Genomic DNA, 20,453 nt, shown 5'->3' on the forward strand with positions numbered 1-20,453 from the left:
AAAAGTGTTTTGTGACTTTTATTATTAATTAGGTGACTCAATTCAATATTCTTCTCCTATTCAACAGCTTTCTGTGGAAAGAATGATGGGGGAACATGAAAGAAGCTTCACTGATCTGATTCACTGCATTGAGGAAACCCACAAGAAATTGACAGAAAAGATCAGAGAACAAGAGAAGAGAGAAAAGGAGAAGGCTGAAGGAGTCATGGAGAGACTGGAGAAGGAGATCAAGGAGCTGAAGAGGAGAGAAGCTGAGCTGAAGGAGCTTTCAGAGACCAAGGACCATCTCCACTTCCTACAGGTAAGAATGCCACTTCACAGGGAGTCTGATCAGACTGGGGTGTGTGGGACCTGAGAAACTTCAAAATCAAGAGAGCTGAGGAGTTTTTTTACAAATGGCAAGAACAGGCCATTCTTTCCAGTTTCATATTTTCCTAATATTTGCACAATTTATGCTAAAATCTCACAGCTTGACCTTCATCTACATGACAGGGAGGTAAATCTACAGTTGTTTGTTTGAAGAAAAAAAATTATATGACATTTTATTTTCAGTTAGAGTCATTTTAAATCTTTATATTTATACTCTTCTGTCATGTCACCTCCTCATGTCTCTGTCCTTTAACTTATGACATTTAAATCCTTCAGCATTTCCTCACAGCTCAAACCCCACAATCCAGTCTGGTCTCTCTTTTTCTTCTCGACTTTCTTTTGTGCTGTTTTCTCATTTCTCTAACACATAATATTCCTGATGTGGTCCCACAAGTGTGTTCTACAGGGCAGATTACAGAACTGTGATAAATGTGCACAAAAGACTCCCAAGTCTGTCAGACAAGTCACACACTTTCTAGTGGCAGACCTTATATTGTAAGATTATACTGAATAGTGTGTGTAAGTCTTTGGATTTAATTTAATTGCCAAATTTCCCCCTTGGGACAAATAATCTATTTGGCGGAGTGGTGCCTCTGAGGCTAGGGATCTGCACTGGCAATTGGAAGGTTGCTTGTTCAAATCCCGTAAATGCCAATAGGGACTCTGCTCTGTTGGGCCCTTGAGCAAGGCCCTAAACCTGCAATTGCTGAGCGCTTTGAGTAGTGAGAAAAAGAGCTATATAAATGCAAAGAATTGTTATTAATTATTATCTCTCTATCTCCGCACCCTCAGTCCATTTATCTACAGTCTGATGTCTTGCATCTTTTGGACTTCTGTGTGAAAAGCTTTTTGAAAGTCAAGGCCAATGACATCTAATGCTCCATTATAATGAAACATTCTCTTATAAATAAATAATAAATGAATGAAAAATAATCTCTCTATCAAAACCCAAGATGACTGTCCACCACACTGATGATTAGATAGGAGGAGGTCCTTCTTATTCATGTTACTTTTTATTTCTCCTTGTTCCGTCTTCTCTCCTGATGCAGACCTTCTCATCTCGCTGTGTCCTTCCTGCTGATGGGGAGTCGTTCAGCTTCACACTCACTGCTGATTTCTCATCTGAGGACCTGAGAAAGCAGCTGTCAGGTCTGAAAAAGAGTCTGGAGAAGATCAGCCAGGGGGACATCATGACAAGGACTCCACCAGGTGTGTCATTTAGTCATTTGGTGTTCATTGTTAGAGTCCATTAGGAGAACCAGGGTGATAATCACAGGGACAGTGAGATGTCTGAAGAAGGCCTACTCTTTTACATTTATCTCTAAGCCTTTACTGTTTACAATTTCTTATATAATTTTGTTTTAATGTCATATTAAACAGAGTTCTTGAATTTTTAAAGTAAATATTAGATATCTTATTAGCACAGTGAAATACCATTAATTTAAACAGTGTTGATGTTACAATGGTGCATCTCTCTGTTTTGATCAAGTTGTATATTTATGAACCTCTGTGCATCTGACAGGCTAGCCCTTCCATTCCTCTTTCTTTGTGCTGCTTTTATTTCTGTTCCTTGGACATTGCTGCCCTCTGGTGGACACTGGATGACATTATGCCCTGGCACAGATATCAGAGGTCTGAAGGTTTATTGCTTTATGTATATAGAGATACTTTTTCTGTTTACTGCCTTAACACTAGAATTACCAGAGCCTACGAAAAAACTCGTAATTCCGTCCCACCTTAAATCGCTTCTTAAAATCGTTCACAGCTCTCCACCAGCGTCTTTTGTCATCTAAATGTGCTGATAAAAATCAGGCTGCAAGCAGCCGGCTATTCCATCCCCCACCGACTTAAAACGTGCACAGACTTCTCCCAGCTCAGGCCTTGATTGATTATCTGGGAGTGAAGTGGAGTTTTAGAGTGGAAATAATAGATCATTATTTGGACCACAAGCATTTCACGTGTGTTCCGTTTCTACAGTAATCTGTGTAAACACATTTTTAAAACAGAAACGTTTTTTATATTGTAGTAGTAGATGACAAAATGTAAGCATAAACTATATAATGTATGAAGCCTGGAGTCCAAATATCAAACACTTTCACAAAAGGTACACATATAACAGAACAAGTATGCTTTTATTCTCTGCCTGTTTGTCTGTCTGATTGCATATAGTGCTGAACTTACTGCTCTGTACTATTCTGTCCTCTGCATGTCCTGGAGTACAAAAGAAACACCACCATACAGCAACATGTGTGAACTGGCAAGATCGGGGAAAAAATATGTGGTCACTGATTACAAACCGCAAGATGAATGAAAGAGACAATATATGTAAAAACATCATCGCACTAATGCAATATTATTTGAAAACGAATAGCGTCAGATCGGTTTGAATATGCGCCCGACCTGACGCTGTTCATTTTCAAATAATATTGCATGTACTTAACTATTTTAGAATAAAAACATACATTTGATTTCAGTCTTTTTTTTTTTATTCAGTTCCATTCTCTCAGTCGCGTTCACGATCCATAAATCTGACAATGCTGTTTTCACATAAAGACGCGCTATAACTCAAATGTGATTTATTTGGAGACGCGCTATACTCGAATGTTATTTATATAGGGAAGAAAGTACAATTTCAGGTGCTCATTCAGTGTAATAGGAACCATAGCACAGAGAGATGTGTACACTGCAACAAGTACACATGTCGTGAATGTAGGAAGGGTGTGTGGAAATTGTTAATATTTGAATGTGATGATTTTATATAGCACGGATCAGAAATCAGCAGTTCTTAGCATTGCACCACGCAAGCTGTCGTATCAACCGCCTACTGTAACTTGCTTTATTTTTTCTTCACTTATAGTCTAGAATAAAAGTGCACTTGTTTTTTATTCTTGTACACCAACATATGTTCCTGTGTTTGAGCGACACGGGCATGCTCAAAAAAATAGACGTGTAATGCCACGAAAAGTGTACGCAGGCACTTCAGTTCGCAAGCATTGGTACGAGAATGCAGTCACAAGTACACTGCAGAGCTACAGCGCGTCTTTATGTGAAAACAGTAGTGTCAGATGGGGGGTAGGGAAAGGATCCTGAACACGACTGAGACTGAGAATGAAAAGTGAATAGAAAAAAAAACTAACCTTTACAAGTATCATAAATTACATTGGCTGTTACACACTGAAATCAAATGCGTGTTTTTATTCTAAAATAGTAAGAATAAGAGCAGTTTACTTCTCAAAACTGAACCATGTGGGATCGAACTCATGAGCTTTTGGATACTAGTCAGCGGCTGATACCATTACACTACCGTGGCAGCTGTAGTAAGTATGTGTCAATATGGCATGCTAAGGTGGCTTTTTTCTGCAGTTATATTTTTGAATAAAAGCATACTTGTTCTTTTATATTTGTAACTTTTGTGAAAGTGTTTGATATTTGGACTTCAGGCTTCATACATTATATAGTTTATGCTTACATTTTTTCATTTACTACTACAATATGAAAAACGTTTCTGTTTTAAAAATGTGTTTACACGGATTACTGTAGAAACGGAACAAACGTGAAATGCGTGTGTTCCAAATAATGATCTATTATTTCCACTCTAAAACTCCACTTCACTCCCAGATAATCAATCAAGGCATGAGCTGAGAGAAGTTTGTGCACGTTCTAAGTCGGTGGGGGGATGGAATAGCCGGCTGCTTGCAGCCTGATTTTTATCAGCACATTTAGATGACAAAAGACGCTGGCGGAGAGGTGAGAACGATTTTAAGAAGCGATTTAAGGTGGGACGGAATTACGAGTTTTTTCGTAGGCTCTGGTAATTCTAGTGTTAAAAGCTTCTTCTTTATTTCACCTTAAGATTCTTTACATTTGCTCTGCATAACAACCAAGATAAAATAAGGAACAGAAAGTTGTGTTAACCTGGTAGGACCTGCTCGGTGTACAAATGAAGTTTCGACATAAACTGGATTAGGATTAACTTTAATGATTTGTAATTTCATGAAATCTGAATGAGCTTCTGCTGTCTTCTCTATCCTTTACATTCTGTCAGATGGGTTCCTCATTAAAAGTTCACATTAATCCATTTTCCGCCATATTTCCACAGGCTCATGTGTTTTCTAAGTGTGGTGTCGTATACTCAAACTCATTACAACCTCTGACATTAAAGAGAGTTTCACAGAGTGAGAGTATTTCTTTATATATTTTGGTGGAAAAGATAAGCAAATTAGAGGAGTGTATTAAAACCCTGACCACTTCAGGACCACCTGAACACTCCACTGAGTGCACATAACAAGTTCACAGGTTAAACACATTAACAGACTTTACAAATTACAAACTATATAATGTTTACACATCATGGTACTGGGTGTTTAAACAAATCTGTAAGCTAAAGCAGTTTTGCACTGATGAACATAAATGGAACCTAACAATGACTGTCATGAACAGAACTGCTGAGCTGTGGCCAACTGACAACACAGGAGAGGAAAACAGAAAGTGAGGTGACGAGGGTTAACAGGTCAGACATGTGTGCACCCACCTACACTGGCACTGTTTACTACCTGCAAGAAAGTCTGAGATCCAATGGTGGATTGGACTGGGCAGGCTGAATTCGGTCAGTTTCTTATCATGGAGTATCCAGAGGTCAAGTCCACAATCGAGACTCTCTCATCTGCCCTGGATGATCAAGGTGTTGGTAAATTAAAATCAGACTCAGAGTCACTGCATCAGCAACACACCGGTGGGCTCTATGTGCAGACTTGATCCACATGTTTTGTTGTTTTATTTTAACTGCATTTTGTAATTATTGTTTAAGAATTTAACATTATAAAATTACAACTTAAATAGAGGTGTCAGCATTAACGTGTTAACACTTGAGCTTAATTTAAAAGCCTTGATCTGTTAAAATAACAAAAAAGTTATCACGCGATAATTAATTTACCGTCTCGTTCCTTCTCTGGTCTCCCCTTTCTCAAATGAACTGCACTGATCTTCTCTCCTGCTCTCATCTTATATCAATGTCCTGAACTGAACTTTACCTTATATGCTATATACAAATGTTTTATCCCATACTCATCATAGTCAAGAGCATTGCACTTCTCAATTCATGTGGGATTAAGTTGTTAATGTAACAATGGAAGAGACACCTGTGATTCTTCTTGGTGGAAACTTTCATTTTACAATTAATATTTCAGACATCTCTCTGTGTAAAATCAAAATAGTATAAACACACAGCAATGAAGAGTTGACCATGTTAACATCTGCAAAGTTCAATAAACTAACCTGGCTGGAGAAACTACTGGAACTGTGCAGGTGAGTTATGAGCTTCCAGATGACTGCTAATGGATTGTAGCATTGTTGTTTTTTAATTATTGAAGTAATGACAAAGTGTGATATTTGCAAGGAGATCCATCCTGAGATTTTTAATTCCTGAATTTTAATTACTGCTTTTAGGTTTATTTTATATAAGAGATCACTTCTTCAAACCATACATTAAAAATGCTGAGAACGTTGTGGCACCTAAAGCTGTAATGCAACAAAGGGACTTCTTCTACTAGACATTCATTCTACAGCTTCTGCAATTATAAGCATTGAAAATGCCCAAAATGAATAATCACAGAAGCAATTTAATGCTGTGCTAAGTAATGTAATTTACTTAATAGAATAGAAATAAAATATTAATAAATACAAATATACAAAGCTATTTGATTACAACCTGACAATTCAACTAGGATGTTGTGACTCAGGTGGTTTATTATTTCATTTCAAAATCAGTCTTTGATGCTCCTGTTCGATGCTGCATTGTGCAGCTGCCTTTTTTCTTTTTCATATTATGCACTAAAAGAGATCTACTCTGGAATATGAAAATGGAATATGAAAATGTGAACAAACTTGTGTGTCTTAGCAACTGGTTAAGAAGGTTAAATAATGATGACAGTGGCACTGAGCAACGTTAAAGACATGTACAAAATACTGGTGATTGTCATAATTTTGACAATAAATGGAATTTCTGAAATCCCCTGAGAATTTTTTCCACTATATCACGATACTGACTTTATTATATTTATAGCTGATCTGATGATGTACTTCACAGGATATAATAATAAACCAGAATCACTTTAGATTAATTGTCCATAATTACACTATACTTACCAAATAATTGTCTTCTTAATTACAGAGTAACTGGGTGTTATTATCTTGTACTTACTGTGTAATCCAGTATATCACTATAATTAAGTACTAAATTGTAATTGTTATTCCACAGTTTTTCTAAGGAGGCATACATATAAATTGTGGAATGATAATTACAATTGAGTGGTTAACCACAGCATTACACAGTAAGTACGAGGTAATAACACCTAGTTACTCTAATTGTACAGGTGATTATGGAAACCTAATCTAAAGTGATACCAATAAACCTTGCAAAATATGTAATGTGTAATTAATCATGATTAATTTAATAAGCAAAGTTCAATTAAACACAATTTAAAGAAATCAATCTACTGACAGCCCTAATCTTAACATTTTCCATTCTTCTCTTTTCTTTGTATTTTCAGGTCGTGAAGCTCCAATCTTCACCCTACGGCCTCCTGAACTTCAAAGCAGAGAGGAGTTTTTAAAATGTGAGCCTGTCAATTCATTGAATTTATCATCATTTCACTTTTAAAATCTCAGGTCAGGCTTATGATATGAAAGTGTAGCCAGCATAAAGCATTATGTGATTGTGGTGTGACTGATGATCTGAAAGTGATGGGGGTTCTGTGACTGGTGCATTATGAGAAATTTAGATTTAGGACAGGGAAGCACCAAAGCAGTCTGTTAGACTTGAGTCTTCTTAACTGTCAAGTTAACTCATGGGAAATAAAAAAGAAATCCTGCCAACTATGCCATATCCACCTCTAACAATAGTATGACCTCCAGTGTCGTTTTCCTTTTTCTATTGTCATATTTTTTCTTTGCACTTCCTGTATTCCACTGTCTCCTTTCTGGTGCTTTTCTGGCCTACTTCAGTCATTCCTTTATAATATTGATAATAAGAATCCATTTATACATCACATGGCATTAAATTAAAACAGCTCTGTGTGTTTCACATAAAAACACAATGTCCACCACCATTAACATATACATGTACAGTGTATGGATATACAGACACAGCCAAAAGCACTGGATTAAATAAGAATCACAAGTTCATGTGAAATAAGTTAAAGCTGACAAAAGCAGTCATCAATAAACTTTATTATTTATTCACAACCTAACACATTTTAGGAATTAAACCAAAAGAAGATGTTCTGAACATTTTTGTGTAAGCTGTTACCTGTTAAAAAACATCACTGAGTAAGAATCAGTCCACTATGAGAATCACAGGGGTCTTCAGTCACAGCTCTCACAAAGCTTTCCTGAGTCATTTTGTGCATCACACTGGACATCACACTGGACATGGAAAAGAGAAGAGGAGGAAATGAAAAAGGCCACAGCCAAGCATGGCTAAGGTAAAGGCTACAAGGCCATCTCCAAAAAGCTTCATGTTCCTGTGGCCAAAGTAACTAACATCAAGAAGTTTAAGGTCCATTGGACTGTAGCAAACACACTGAATGCTGCTGCAGATGAAAAATTTACCTTAATTGAACAGAAAGATAGCTTTAGCGGAGAAGAATGAACCAAGGTAGACATCAGGACAGATTCAGGCTGACCTCTAAGATCAAAATACAGCAACTTCAAGTTGCTCCATCAATCACTTACTGAATGAAAGTGGGCTCTATAGTAGAAGACCCCACTTCTGAACAACCAATACTAAAAAATAAAATAAATAACTGACTAGAGTTTTCTAAAACACATGTTGACAAGACACAGTGCTGGAGATGATCCTTTGGACTGATGAAACTAAACGAGAGCTTTACAGTAAGTCACAGCAGCTCTGTGTTCACAGAAAACAAATCAAGTGTTCAATGAAAAAACACGAAACATTGAGGAGGCTCATTAATGTTAGGGGGCTGCTGTGCTGAATCTGTGCAGGGCACAATACAATGAGAAGATCATCAAGACATTCTGGAGCAAACGTCACAAAGCTCTGTCTGAAGTGCAGATCATGGATCCTCCAGAACATACAAATAACACCACCCAAATATGGTGGAAATCACATTGGAATGTTCTGAAGTGGTCTGCTATGCGCCCTAAAATGAACCCAAGTCAACATCCATGGGAAGTGCTGGAAGTTACAGTTGGGAGAAGAAGTCCATCATAGCTCAAGAAAAGTGGGCTGAATGGGCAGTGAGAGGAGTAGAAGTCTCATCCAGAAGTTGGCAGATTACATCACTGGTTTGGAGAGCTGTCTTGGAAACTCCCAGATTACAGTGATGGTGATTTTAATAACACAAACCTCACAATTGACCTTCCCAGATACAAACAGCTTGTTAAATGGCCCACCAAGGACAGGAAGACTTTGGACGACTTCTACTGCGCCATGAAGGACGCATAACGGACTTTACCTCACACGCCGCTGGGTAATTCTGACCACGTTATGCTACAGTCACTAACCACTTATAAACGAAGGCTAAAACCAGTTAAACCAGTAAAGAAATCGATTAGTCCATGGACTGATGAGTCAGGTGAATCATTACAAGACTGTCTGGACTGGACAGATTGGGACGTTTTTAAACATTTATGAGCTGACTGACACTGTGACATCTTATATCAGCTTCTGTGAAGAGGTCTGCATTCCCAGCAAATCTACTATGATTTATATCAATGGAAAGCTGTGGCTCACCAAAAATCTAACGAATCTCCGTCACATGAAAGAAAAAGATCCTAAAGCTGGCTGTAAGGACACCTAGAGACTGGCCAGGAATCAGCTAACCAACGCAGTCAGATACGCTGAATGGAAACACAGAAATAAACTGGAGCCTCAGTGTGCAGCAGACAGTGTGGAGAAGCCTTCAGTCTTTTACTAACTCCTAAAAGACTCCTCATCCCTCCATGACAAACTTCACAAGTTCTGTGACAGATTTGACCAACAAGCTGCTGAGTCCTTTCATCCCCTCATCTCCTTCAGGTCTGAGGTGGTTTTATCAGCAGCCACTTCTTCACAAAGCCTCTCCCCCTCTTCTCCCTTTTCTATGAAGGAATACGAAGACGCCAGGAACTTGTTCACAACACAGAAGTGTAAGAAGTCAGCCGGCCCTGACTCTGTCTCACCTGACACAATGAAACCTGTGCAGGCCACTCGCTCCTCTCTTCACAGACATCTTTAACTCGTCTCTTGCTCAGTTCACTCGAGCTGATTGGTTTAAATCTTCTGTTGCTGTTCCTAAAAGGGATAAAATAAGCTGCCTCACTGATCGCAGGCCTATTGCTCTTACGTCAGTTTTAATGTAAATATTTGGACAGTTCCTTCTAAGCCATCTGAAGTCTTTCACTGCTACTGATCTCGACCATCTTCAGTTTGCATATTGAGCACACAGATCTGTGGACGACGCCATCAACATGGGCCTTCACTGTGTGCTCGAGCACCAGGTCTGTAAAGGAACTTCTGCCAGAATCCTGTTTGTAGACATCAGCTCAGCTTTTAACACCATTGGCCCTGCGCTGTTGTTAACTAAACTTCTACGCTCTGAACTGAATCCTTCTATCTGTGAATGGATTAACAGTTTTCTGATTAACCTGAAACAATACGTTTATGTGGACTGCCACCTCTCAGACTGTCTCTGTATCACTACAGGTGTCCCTCAAGGCTGTGGACGGCCCCCCTACTTTACTCCTTGTACCCCACTGACTGCAGGTCCACTGATCTTCAGTTAAATCGTTAAGTTCACTGATGACACCACCATTATTGGTCTAATTACTAACGGCAATGAAATACCTTTTAGAAAAGAGGAGTCTCATCTTGTGTCCTGGTGAGCTTCAACACCCTGCTGCTCAAGACCCCTGAGACAGTGGAAATGGCCATTGACTTTCACAAACAGCAGTCACAACCTCTGACACTAGAAATGAATGATTCTGCAGTCAATATGATGGACTCCTTCAAAGTTCTGAGCACAACAGTCACAAACACTCTCAGCTGGGACATGAACACCACCACATCACTAAGAAGGCACAGCGGAGAATGGACTTCTTACACCAGATAAAGAAATTAAATATTTCACAGCCAATCCTCGTTCAGTTTCACAAAGCCGTAATTGAAACTGTAATCACATTCTCCATTGGGGTCTGGTTTGGCTCACCAACGTCACACTCCAAAAATAAATGAGAGCATGTGGTGAGGTCTGCTGTGTCACTATGTCACTAACTGTGTCATAAGGACCACCACAGACTCATCTCAGCAGCTCATCACTTCTTCACACAAACTCCCAAACGCTTCAGTCAATTGAAACTCAAACTAACAGACACCTCCAGAGTTTCTTAGCCAGAGCGACAGCCTCTCCCAGCAGTGACTTAGCCATCTTCTGTGTGTATTCATGTGTCCTGTCAGAGACTGTGTGAAGGTGTGTGTGTGTACAGTGTGAGGACATGTGTGTGTGACACGGGAATACACTCTACACACTCATACTCTCACCAGCACATCACTATCGCCACATCTCCTTTATAATTGGATTATTCTACAACTTGGTTTGAAGTTTGTCTTTTTAACTTCAGCTATTTCTGCTATTTGTCTGTGATGTTGTGTTCTGTTATAAGGAGCTCCAAATCTACCAAGTCAGAGTCCTGCACATGAAGTACTGGAGAATAAAAGGGATTTGGATTTATTGTGATTCTAGAATTTTATTTTAAATCCCCACAGATTCTGTCCAATCAGATGAGACCTTTATTATTAGTGTCTTATCAGTGCAGCTCCTGATTGGCTCTTGTTAATTGTATGTGTTATGCTCCGCCCCCAGTCCCATTACACACTCCCAGATTTCCTCACTCATTTTCTTTTCTCTCCTTTCAGACTTCTGTCCCCTCACACTGGATATCAACACGGCACATAGAGACCTCCATCTGTCTGAAGGGAACAAGAAGGTGATATATGAGGGGACAAAAGCCAAATATCCTGATCATCCTGACAGATTTGACTACTGGTGCCAAGTTCTGTGCAGAGAGGCTCTGACTGGGTCTCGCTGTTACTGGGAGGTGGAGGGCAGTGGACTCTTCATGAAGATTGGAGTTGCATACAAAGGGCTGAGTAGGAAAGGAGAAGGCAGTGATTGTGGCCTTGGAAACAACGACAAGTCCTGGAGTTTGCAGAGGTCTGTTTCCCAGTGCTCTGTGTTTCACAATAACAAGCAGACTGAAATCAGCGCCCCCTACAGCCCCAGAATAGGTGTGTATCTGGACTGGCCTGCTGGCTGTCTGTCATTTTATTGCGTCTCACACACAATGACCCTCCTGCACAGGTTCAACACCTCCTTCACTGAGCCCCTCTATCCAGGGTTTGGTGTTGGTCTTCACTCCAGTGTAACAATCAGCCATCTGACACCATGTGACCACTGACCAGTACCCTCCACCGGTCACTTGATGTCCCCAGAAGCGCAGTTCCTCTTTGAGTTTGTAGTTTGGGGTCAATATGATTTTAACAGGATTGGTTGGGTTGGAGGGGTTGTGACTTAATTTGTGGATGAGAATGCGGATGGGGGGGAGTCTCCATTATTATTGGGTATGAGTAGCTAATCAGGTGTGTGTGTCATAATGAGGGGCAGAGACATCTCAGATCTACAAATACCCCACTGACCAGCAGGGGCCACTGTTGATTCACAGCCACATGTCCTTCAGGCTGACACCCCAACAACTACTGAGGCCCCCAAGTGTCACTGAATGTCACCTGTTAAGTAAGAGAGGCATGTGGTCCTGCTGGATCAGCACAACTGAAAGGCGCTATACAGACTCAGTATGGAGAGCTCTTGAATAGTGACTATATGTAGGAGCAGAGAGTGACAGATGGGACTGGAGTGTTGTCCACTCACCAGACATTTTGTGACCATCCATTGGTCACTTAAAGGGTCCTTCACTTCTGAATGAATTCACTTTGAATGTCTGAAGATGAGGACTCACCGATCAGTCAGATGTCGGCCATACTGACAGAGTTTGGTGTTTTAGTTGATGTCACATTAAACTTTAAACTGCACCTCCTCATTGTCTCCAGATTTTTCACTCTTGGTACCCTGAAAGCTCCAACATCTTCAAAAAATGAATTCTTGGTCAGTTGGCACACACTTGACATGGGTGCACATGTGTGGCTTTGCAGTGGACTGGCACCCCGTCCAGGGTTGGCCCACCTTGTCCACAAACTGAAATTGAAAAGCAGATAAGAAAGACAAGGAATGGACAGAATGGGTCACTGATTGGTCAGTCACCAAACTACTGCCTCTTGTGGCCACTCTAAATTTTACACAGCAATTTATACAAAAAAGAAATCTAAAAGATAAAAGCAGAAAACATTCAGTGAAATCCTGAGCAGTGAAACATGAAAGGAGAGAATGAGAAACAATCAAAGAGTCAGACGAATGGAGACTTTAACAGGAGGACTGACTGGTGGGACTGAAGTGCCCTCTAGTGGACATCCGCCATATTACACACATGGGAAAGGTCAGCAGTGAAGGGGAGAACAGAATACAGTGCAGTGTAAAAGAAATAAGAATAAAGTAAAAACACAAGAATAAAACACCTGAAATAAAGAACTTTAAATATTATATCTAAAACTAATTAAGATTTAAATGAATTAATAGCAAAATAAGGGAGACACGATCACACAGTCACATGACCTTCAGAGCTGACAGGTGAGCTGATTCTTCTGTAGCCAAACTGCCCCCTCTAGTGGCCACTCTCAATATTAAATGAATGGCAAGGCTGAGGGGAGGAAAGATTTGGGTTTGATCAAACGGATATTTAGTGGAGATTTCTGAATATTGTCATTACCTTTAAGGACAGTGCAGCTTTGTTAGGTTATGGAAGATTCTCTATGGGAAAAAAAACATTTATTTAAATTAAACTTTTTAATAATAGTTATGTATTAACAAAATACAAATCTAATAAGTGTTTACATTTTGTATAATAAACTCCCAATTGTGTTTGGTGAATAAACAATAAGGATGACTGACATTTGTCAAATCTGCTCATCTGTGACCTTCTGACTTGTCACCACCTCTGGTCACATCTCCTGTGTTGTCTGATCTGAAGATATAACACTCCGTATTGATGATCCATTTCTTAATAGCGCTGGAAAAGTCAGAATATGCTTTTTAATTCTCAAGACAATGGGGTGAGTAACAAATAAGATGTTGATTTGGATTGAATATTTGATTTGTAAGTCTAGCAGTGAAATCGATCATTTAGACCTGAGCAGTGGTCTCCATTCCACATCTGAGTGTCTGCGCTCTGTCATGTGTCCTGTGTGCCCCTGTGTGTCCGCTGTGCCCTCGTATGCCCACTCCAGCCTGACCCCCCACACTACTGAGATGTTCAGTTACTAATAAAGATGGACATTAAATGGTGAATTTGACACTCATGGGCATCACAAGAAGTTGAAGTGCATTGAGGACTGAAGTCAGCTGTGATGTTTCATTTTGGGTTTCACTTCTGCCTTAAATGAGTTTCCATTTTCTTTAAACTTTTTGCTATTTTTATGAATTGCTTTGTAAATGGATTTGGTTTTGTTGTATGTATGGTGTGCTGATGTATATTTTGTTTCTAAATCTTGTATTTGGTTAGTTTTGTTGTTCCTCATTTCTTGTGAAGCCCAGGGGGTGGGGCCACTTGACACTGCAGCTGGAGCTCCGCCCCCAGGGCTATTTAAGAAGAAGCTGCAGATGAAAGAGCCGCTCCAACACTGGGCTCTGTCCTGTCTGGTGGGCTCTGCTTTACGTTTTGATGTTTGGTGGTCCTTTTGGTCTCCTGCTCTGGTTTAGGTTTGTTGGATTTTGATAACTTGAGGTTTTTGCTTTATTATGTCTGTCTTTTATTTGTAAGCATATTTTAATCCTTTTTTAAATTTTTTATAATTATTTTAATACTCCGTAAATCATACTGTGTTTGATTTTATTGTGTCAGAGATATTTTTGTTTTTCTATATTTACATTTTGTCTCTTAGGAGACGCTTTCATCTTTACATTTACGACATTAAAAGTTAACATCAGTCTGGGGACTGTTTTGGGTACAAATGTGACAGGGAGCAGTGGGCCCAATTGGTTTAAATTCTGTGCACAACGAGTTAATGTGCAGGACACCTTTTAGTTTTAGTTTTAGTTAGTGACATTAAAAGTGGTGTCCTTCAGGGTCCGCATTGGGGCCGCTGCTTTCTTTAATAATATATATAAATAAACGAGAGAGGGGAATCACAAAGAGAGAGGAGACTCAGATTGACGGGCTGACTTCATGTTGAAGTTGATGACGAGTGAAGTGTTGTGTGTCTGCGGTGTGAGAATTAGAATTAGAACAATCTAGACGAGAACAGGCCATTCAGCCCAACAAAGCTCGCCAGTCCTATCCACTTGCTTCCTCCAAGAAAACATCAAGTCGAGTTTTGAAAGTCCCTAACGTCTTACTGTCTACCACACTACTTGGTAGCTTATTCCAAGTGTCTATCGTTCTTTGTGTAAAGAAAAACTTCCTAATGTTTGTGCGAAATTTACCCTTAACAAGTTTCCAACTGTGTCCCCGTGTTCTTGATGAGCTCATTTTAAAATACAAGTCTCGATCCACTGTACTAATTCCCTTCATAATTTTAAACACTTCAATCATGTCACCTCTTAATCTTCTTTTGCTTAAACTGTAAAGGCTCAGCTCTTTTAATATTTCCTCATAATTCAACCCCTGTAGCCCTGGAATCAGCCTAGTCGCTCTTCTCTGGACCTTTTCTTGTGCTGCTATGTCCTTTTTGTAGCCTGGAGACCAAAACTGCACACAGTACTCAAGATGAGGCCTCACCAGTGCATTATAAAGGTTGAGCATAACCTCCTTGGACTTGTACTCCACAGATCGTGCTATATAACCTAACATTCTGTTAGCCTTCTTAATGGCTTCTGAACACTGTTTGGAAGTTGATAGCTTGGAGTCCACTATGACTCCTAAATCCTTCTCATAAGGTGTACTCTCGATTTTCCGACCGCCCATTGTGTATTCAAACCTAATATTTTTACTTCCTATGTGTAATACTTTACATTTACTGACATTAAATTTCATCTGCCACAAATCTGCCCAAGCCTGTATGCTATCCAAGTCCTTCTGTAATGATATAACGGATTCCAAATTATCTGCTAATCCACCTATCTTGGTATCATCTGCAAACTTAACCAGCTTGTTACTTATATTCCTATCTAAATCATTTATATATATTAAAAATAGCAGCGGCCCTAGCACTGACCCCTGTGGAACACCACTCTTAACATCGCCAGTTCTGATGAGGTTCCTCGCACCATCACCCTCTGCTTCCTGTGTCTGAGCCAATTCTGCACCCATCTAAAAACATCACCCTGAATTCCCACTTCTTTTAACTTGATGCCCAACCTCTCATGTGGCACCTTATCAAATGCTTTCTGAAAGTCCAGATAAATAATATCATAAGCTCCACTTTGATCGTATCCTTTTGTTGCCTCCTCATAGAATTCCAACATGTTAGTAAAACACGACCTCCCTCTTCTGAACCCATGCTGACTGTTCAGAATAACTCCTGTCCTTGTCATGTGTTGCTCAATCTTATCCTTAATAATTCCTTCCATTAATTTTCCTGTGATGCTTGTTAAGCTTACTGGCCTATAGTTGCTTGGATCTGCCCTGTCACCCTTTTTATATAATGGGATGATATTTGCCATTTTCCAGTCCTTTGGAATCTCTCCAGTGCACAGTGACTTCCTAAAAATATGTGTCAAGGGTTTATATATGTACTCACTAGCCTCCTTAAGAACACGAGGATAAATATTATCTGGGCCTGGTGATTTGTTTGATTTCATCTTATTTAATCTGAGCAGCACTTCTCCCTCTACAATTTCCAAATCCCTCAGTACCTCCTTAGTAGTTGTTTACCTCTGGCAGGTTATCCACTTGCTCACTTGTAAACACCTCAGAAAAATGTAAGTTTAGGGCATCTGCTATTTCATTGTCTGTATCTTTTAATTCCCTTTACTATTCCTGATGAACTTGACCTCCTCCTTAACTGTTCTTTTACTACTAAAATACTGAAAGAATCTCTTGGGGTCTTCTTTCGCCTTATCTGCTATATTCCTCTCCAACTGTCTTTTAGCCTCTCTGATATCCTTCTTAATGGTTGCCCTCATGTTCTCATACGCTACGGTTCTCTTTGCAGTCATTAGTCTTATATGCCTTATACAGCAGTTTTTCCTTTGCAACTTCTTTTTAAATCTTTATTAATCCATCGTGGAGTTTTTTAGTTTCCTATTACTTCCAAATTTAGGTATGTATCTGTCCTGCATTACATGTAAAACATTTTAAACCTGTTCCACTGCTCCTCGACTGTCTCCACATTTAAAAGCTTATCCCAGTCTATCCTACTTAGACTTTGTCGCATCTGCTCAAAATTAGCCCTACTAAAGTTCAACTTAACAATTTTAGTCTTTGCATCTGTACTCTTACAAAATACTGAGAATTGTATTACATTATGGTCACTTGACCCTAGTGGTTCAATCACCTCTACACCCTCAATTCTATCCTGATTATTACAGAATACTAAATCCAGACAGGCTTCACCCCTTGTTGGTGCTTTAACATGCTGTGTTAAAAACAGTCACTGATTACTTCTAAAACTCCTGCTCTTGTGCTCCTCCATCTGTAAGGTTATCCAGTTAATATTTGGATAATTAAAGTCCCCATGACTATAATATCCCCTGTAAACTTGCCTTTTGATATTACTAAAAGATGTGTGTTGAAATTACTGTCTGAATTGGGTGGTCTATAACACACTCCTAAAATGAGACCTTTTCCCTAATATTTTCCAGGCGAAGCCACATGTCCTCACTAAGATGGGGCTCATCATCCAACTGAAGATGACTTACATTTAATTCCTGTTTGGCATAAACAGCAACCCCACCTCCTTTTCTGTTCTGTCTATCCTTCCTAAAAATGTGTATCCCTCTATGTTACACTCATCCCCATCTTTGTTATTTAGCCAGGTTTCCGTTATTGCTATAATATCATAATTGTGCTCTGCTACATACAACTCCAACTCACTTACCTTATTTTTGATACTTCTAGCATTAAGGCAAGCTATTTTTAATGTGTTAATCCTTCTATCTTTACGTGTTTGCTTAAAATTTACATTACTATGCATTTTTATTTCTACACCATTGTTTGTTCTTCCATGTATAGATCTAAATCTGGCCTGTCCTAAACTCCCTGCCCCCATTCCCTAGTTTAAACAATCCTCGACTAGCCTACACATACGCCTCCCCAATACATTGGTGCCCCTCCGTTCAGATGTAACCCGTCACGGCGGAACAGGTCCCATCTGTTCCAAAAGGAGTCCCAATGCCCCATAAACCTATACCCTTCTACCCTGCACCAAGATTTGAGCCACGTTAAGCCTTCTAATCTCCTCAATCTTACCTGGACTGGCGTGGCACAGGCAGAACTTCGGAGAAGACTACCTTGTCAGTTCTGCTCCTCAGCTTGGTACCTAACTCTTTGAATTTGGATCGCAGAACTGACAGACTACCCTTATGTATGTCATTTGTTCCAACGTGGACAATGACAACTGGATCCACCCCGCTCTGGCCAAGAGCCTATCCACCCTTCCAGGAGGTCTCCCACCTGTGCTCCCGGAAGGCAACACACGTCTGAGACTCTCTCTCTCTGGAGCACACCTGCGCTTCAATCCCCTAATGATTGAGTCCCCAACTATCACTACCTCTCTCTTTTTGGGAACTGGTTTTGAGGTGGCCCGTTGGGGCTCCTCAACCCTGCCTACCACCTCAGAATTATCAGAGTCACCGTCCAGCTCCGCCAGGACATGATAACGTTAGACACTTCTAATTCTGGGGTTGATGCCCCCGGACAGTGTGCACCCTTTACCTTACGCCTTGCGACCGTGACCCACCTATTCCTACCTGTCTGGTCTGGAATCTCCTCCCGCCACCTTAGGGGTGCACACTATCTCTAAAGGACACCTGGGCCAAGTCCGCCAATTCTCTATTACAACGCAGGTCAGCCAACTCCTCCTCCAGTTCAGCGACCCTGAGCTCGAGGTGCTGGATCAGCTGGCATCTCTTGCAGATGTAGCCCTCATAGACAACTGGCTCTTCCAAACCATCATCTAAAAGTCCAACATCCAACAGGACTTGCATTGCACTGGCCTCATTATTAAAATTTGATTTGGGATTACTAAGCTGCCTTAACTATATATTTTTTTTTCTTAAAATTAAATTTCTTCTTCTTTCAGCTGCTCCTTAACTTAAATGGTAACACTAAGATCTGCTACAGATATTTTACACCTTTTCCCCCTTAAGCTCCTGTACTGTTCTCCCTCTCAGCTGCCTGCTGTTTGCCTTTCTATGAGGTTAACTTTACTTTTCTCTCTTCTCCTAACTTTGCTCTCTTCTTACTTATAAGCTCTTCACTCGCACTGTTTGTATTCCCCCGTATTAATGAACCAATACGCTGTCGCCCACTTAACTGTTCTGCCTCTGGACGGCTAAGGACTGTTTAATCTAAAATAAACAAATAAATAAAACTTTACTACCTTATTTGCTCCTACTGCTCCTTGTGCCTGAACGGTGTCTTAACGCAGGCCGCTTACCTGCGCACTACTGAGTTTCCACCTTTTACTGCTTTGAAGTCAGCCGCGGCCTTTTTTTCTTTTCCTTTAAACTAAGGAATCGCTGTTACGACGACGCGGTTATTTATTTACAAATGCCGATATCAGTTACTGCTGCTTTCTACCCTGCCGCCTCGATGCTAATTCAAATACAGATAACAAGAAAAAGAACAAGTACAAGTACAAATAACTTTTCCAAGCGCACTTCCAAACACCCAGCTACTTTTGCTCTTGTGCGGGCGAAAAAAAAGCAAAAAAAACCCTTCTAAAGGGAAAAAAGCTTTAAAAATTCCCACACGGTTCCTTAGAGGCAACCAAAACCCAAGTTTTTAAGAGCAAAATGTATTTTTTTAATGTAAATCTCACACCACAGAACAAACCAACAACTCTCAACAGACTCTAGCGTTTGCAAAGCACACGTGACTCTCAGCTCTGAGCACCAACCCAATCTTAGGAGTCTTTCTGCATCCAACGATAATAATAACTAATAGTAACTAATAAATAATAGTGAGAGTTCACTAAAACACAACGTCTGCTCCTGAATGAGTAAAGAACTAGCGGCAGATAATATCCAGACAGTGAATTGTCTCGTAAGACAGAATTGGAGTGTAAAAGGTCTTAGCGTCAGGACAGGGGGCTCTAGGAAGAGGTGGGCAGCACGAGTGTTCATGAATAGGAAGAAGTCCAAACGGTGTAAGCAGAGGCAAAGAGATGAAAAGAGGGGAACACAGACAGGAAAAGTCAAGTTGAATAACTTCATGGAGAGACACCAGCAGGCGGTCGAGCATCACAGGAGCTGAAGGGGCCAGCGGGTGTTACAGAACTGCTCTGCTTAGCTAACCTGATATTCATCTGAACAATCAAACTTAAATAATGTAAATTTATTAAAAAGGGGCTGACCATCTAAGTTACCAAATCCTAATTTAAAATGAGGCCAGCACAATGCAAGTCCTGTTTGATGTTGGACTTGTGGAGGGTGCCTTGGACAGGTCAGTCCTCCTTGAAGGCCACATCTGCAGGAGACCCCAGCTGGTCGAGCCCCTTGAACCTGGAGGAGGATTTCACTGGCCTGCACTGTATTAGACAATTGGTGGTCCTGGAGCAGAAGTCCTTCATGGAGATGGAGTGCATGGTGTGAACTGCAGTTACTCCTGAATGCTTACTGTGCTATTGGGAGTGGAATTCCAAACCTGCTGAGATGTCTGACACCCCACTGCTCACTCGTCACTTTATCTTATTTAACAGGTAAAATCTCAATCTACTGGTAAGAATAAAGTGTGAAGAGGACAACTTAAAGTTAGATGAAATAGAAATCACCATCCAAGGAACTTCTAGAAGCTTCTTTAGAATTCAGTGCAAG

General features: G+C 40.2%; 2 protein-coding genes across 2 annotated transcripts in view; both read left to right on the forward strand.

Moving 5' to 3' along the window:
* Positions 1 to 217, forward strand: part of LOC120528443 (zinc finger protein 567-like) — a gene marked incomplete at its 3' end in the record, with an annotated part of 31,041 nt that extends 30,824 nt beyond the window's left edge. The window contains exon 5 of the mRNA XM_039752599.1: positions 68 to 217. Coding sequence (XP_039608533.1) covers positions 68 to 217 — 150 coding nt within the window. The remainder of the gene's footprint in view (positions 1 to 67) is intronic.
* Positions 218 to 264: 47 nt separating this feature from the next.
* Positions 265 to 20,453, forward strand: part of LOC120529033 (stonustoxin subunit beta-like) — a 23,814-nt gene continuing 3,625 nt past the window's right edge. Inside the window, exons 1-4 of the mRNA XM_039753095.1 lie at positions 265 to 301; positions 1,419 to 1,578; positions 6,918 to 6,983; positions 11,285 to 11,790. Coding sequence (XP_039609029.1) covers positions 1,560 to 1,578; positions 6,918 to 6,983; positions 11,285 to 11,790 — 591 coding nt within the window. The 5' untranslated portion in view covers positions 265 to 301; positions 1,419 to 1,559. The remainder of the gene's footprint in view (positions 302 to 1,418; positions 1,579 to 6,917; positions 6,984 to 11,284; positions 11,791 to 20,453) is intronic.

The sequence above is a fragment of the Polypterus senegalus genome, chromosome 4 (genome assembly GCF_016835505.1).
Source record: "Polypterus senegalus isolate Bchr_013 chromosome 4, ASM1683550v1, whole genome shotgun sequence".
NCBI lineage: Eukaryota > Metazoa > Chordata > Cladistia > Polypteriformes > Polypteridae > Polypterus > Polypterus senegalus.